General features: G+C 49.8%; 1 protein-coding gene across 1 annotated transcript; it reads left to right on the plus strand.

The window, feature by feature from the left end:
* Nucleotides 1–255: 255 nt before the first annotated feature.
* On the plus strand, nt 256–1,233 carry LOC144734467 (olfactory receptor 1500-like). The gene has a single exon (XM_078616661.1). The coding sequence runs from the start codon at nt 256–258 to the stop codon at nt 1,231–1,233; it is 978 nt and encodes a 325-aa protein (XP_078472787.1).
* The last annotated feature ends 572 nt before the right edge of the window (nt 1,234–1,805 follow it).

A 1,805-nucleotide genomic window follows, 5' to 3' on the forward strand; every position in this document is an offset into this window, starting at 1 on the left:
CCCTCTTTTATCTCCGCCTGATGAAGACTGCTTGTGTTGCGATCGAAACGTCATGGGGTATTTTGCTTTCATTTAATTATTACTATTTAATTTTTAATTTAATTTTGTTATTTATATTTTCTATCTACGTGAATTTACTGAAATAATCAAGAATATGTATTTTTTTTTTATTTTGCCAGGGTATTAAAGCAGTGAAAACGGGGGGTTCGTTCCACCATGCTGTTCGCCCAGGAGAAAAAAGCAAACGACAACGACATGGACAACGGCAGCTCCCTCTTCCTCCTGTCCACGTTTGAGCTCCCGTCCGCCATACAGGTGCTCATATTCCTGCCCACGTACACGGCGGCCGTCCTCGCCAACCTGCTGCTCATCGCCACCGTGGCGCTGTGCGCGGAGCTGCACAAGCCCATGTACGTCTTCCTGTGCAACCTCGCAGTCGGCGACATCATCGGCTGCACGAGCTTCGTGCCCATGCAGCTGCACATCCTCCTGACGGGCGACAGGCGCATCCCGTTCGCATCCTGCGTCACGCAGATGTTCTGGATCAACGTTTTCGTGAGCAACGAGTTCCTCACGTTGGCCGTGATGGCGTTGGACCGCTATGCGGCCATCTGCTACCCGCTGCGCTACCACGCCATCATCACGACGAATCGGTCCTTTGCCGCGCTGCTGCTCATGTGGACGATTTGTGTCGCCATTCAACTGGTCATCCATCTCCTCATCATGCGTCTGACGGTGTGGGTACCCATTGGCCAACTGCAGGGCATGTTCTGCGACCACGGAAGTCTGCTCAAGCTCTCCGTCTCCAACACCCGTGTCAACGAAGTGTGCGGTCTGGTGGGCGTGGTGTTAACGGTGGTGGCACCACTCTGTGTGATGGCCTTCACCTACTGGGGCATCCTGCGGCAGTGCATCAGGATGAACTCGAAGGATTTTAACAGGAAGGCGCTCTACACCCTCATAACGCACTTCTCGGCACTCGTCGTCTGCTCCTCGGTGGTGTTCACCTTGGTGCTGGTCCCGCGCGTGGTCGGAGACTCGCAGAGTGCCTTTGTGAGGACCGTGACCTTGTCCGTTCAGTTCCCCGTCATTGTCGTGCCGATTGCAAACGTACTCATTTATTTCTTTCGGACCAAAGAATTGAGGCAAGCGTCCATCAAATATTGTCAAAAGTTAGTTCTTGGATCGGTCGCATCTTTCACGTCTCGCAAGGTCTGCGTCAATGGGGACTAAACACTGTCAACTGACAGCACGTGTATACCAAACCAAAATTAAACTTTTTATTTTATTTTACCCACTAAGACCCACTGGGATATTTAGTTCTTTTTCAGAAGCGACCTGGCCATTACAAATGACAGCTCAACCAAGTGGCTTATCGTGTGGAAATGTATAATAGCAGCCAAATACTCTAAACGCGTGATGTTGATTCGAAATGTGGAGGGGAAAACCGGAGGACCCGGAGAAAAATCTATAAGACCACGGATAGAACATGCAAAAACTCAAAATACACAAACATCAGGATCAGGATAGAACCCACGACCTCCTCTATACCAGGCGAGGTAGTTAACATCTCGCCAAATATTAAACGTAACGATATCAATTGAGTCATATGTTCGTATTATTTTCTGAGGGATGTAACAGAGGTATCAAAGTCTCGTCCTCCACACGTTGACGGTAGCTGTGTGAATGCGCGTGTGTGTTTGTATGTGTGCGTCAATGATGGAGGAGGAGTGGTAGTGTAGCGGTTAGTGCGCTGCACTATGAACCCTGTGTCCCAAGTTCGCTCACAGCCAAGACCAGTGATG

The sequence above is a fragment of the Lampetra planeri genome, chromosome 51 (genome assembly GCF_965212315.1).
Source record: "Lampetra planeri chromosome 51, kcLamPlan1.2.h2, whole genome shotgun sequence".
In the NCBI taxonomy this organism is placed as follows: domain Eukaryota; kingdom Metazoa; phylum Chordata; class Hyperoartia; order Petromyzontiformes; family Petromyzontidae; genus Lampetra; species Lampetra planeri.

Coding starts and splice junctions, on each gene's coding strand:
- LOC144734467 (XM_078616661.1), top strand. CDS start 256: ATGGACAACGGCAGCTCCCTCTTCCTCCTGTCCACGTTTGAGCTCCCG.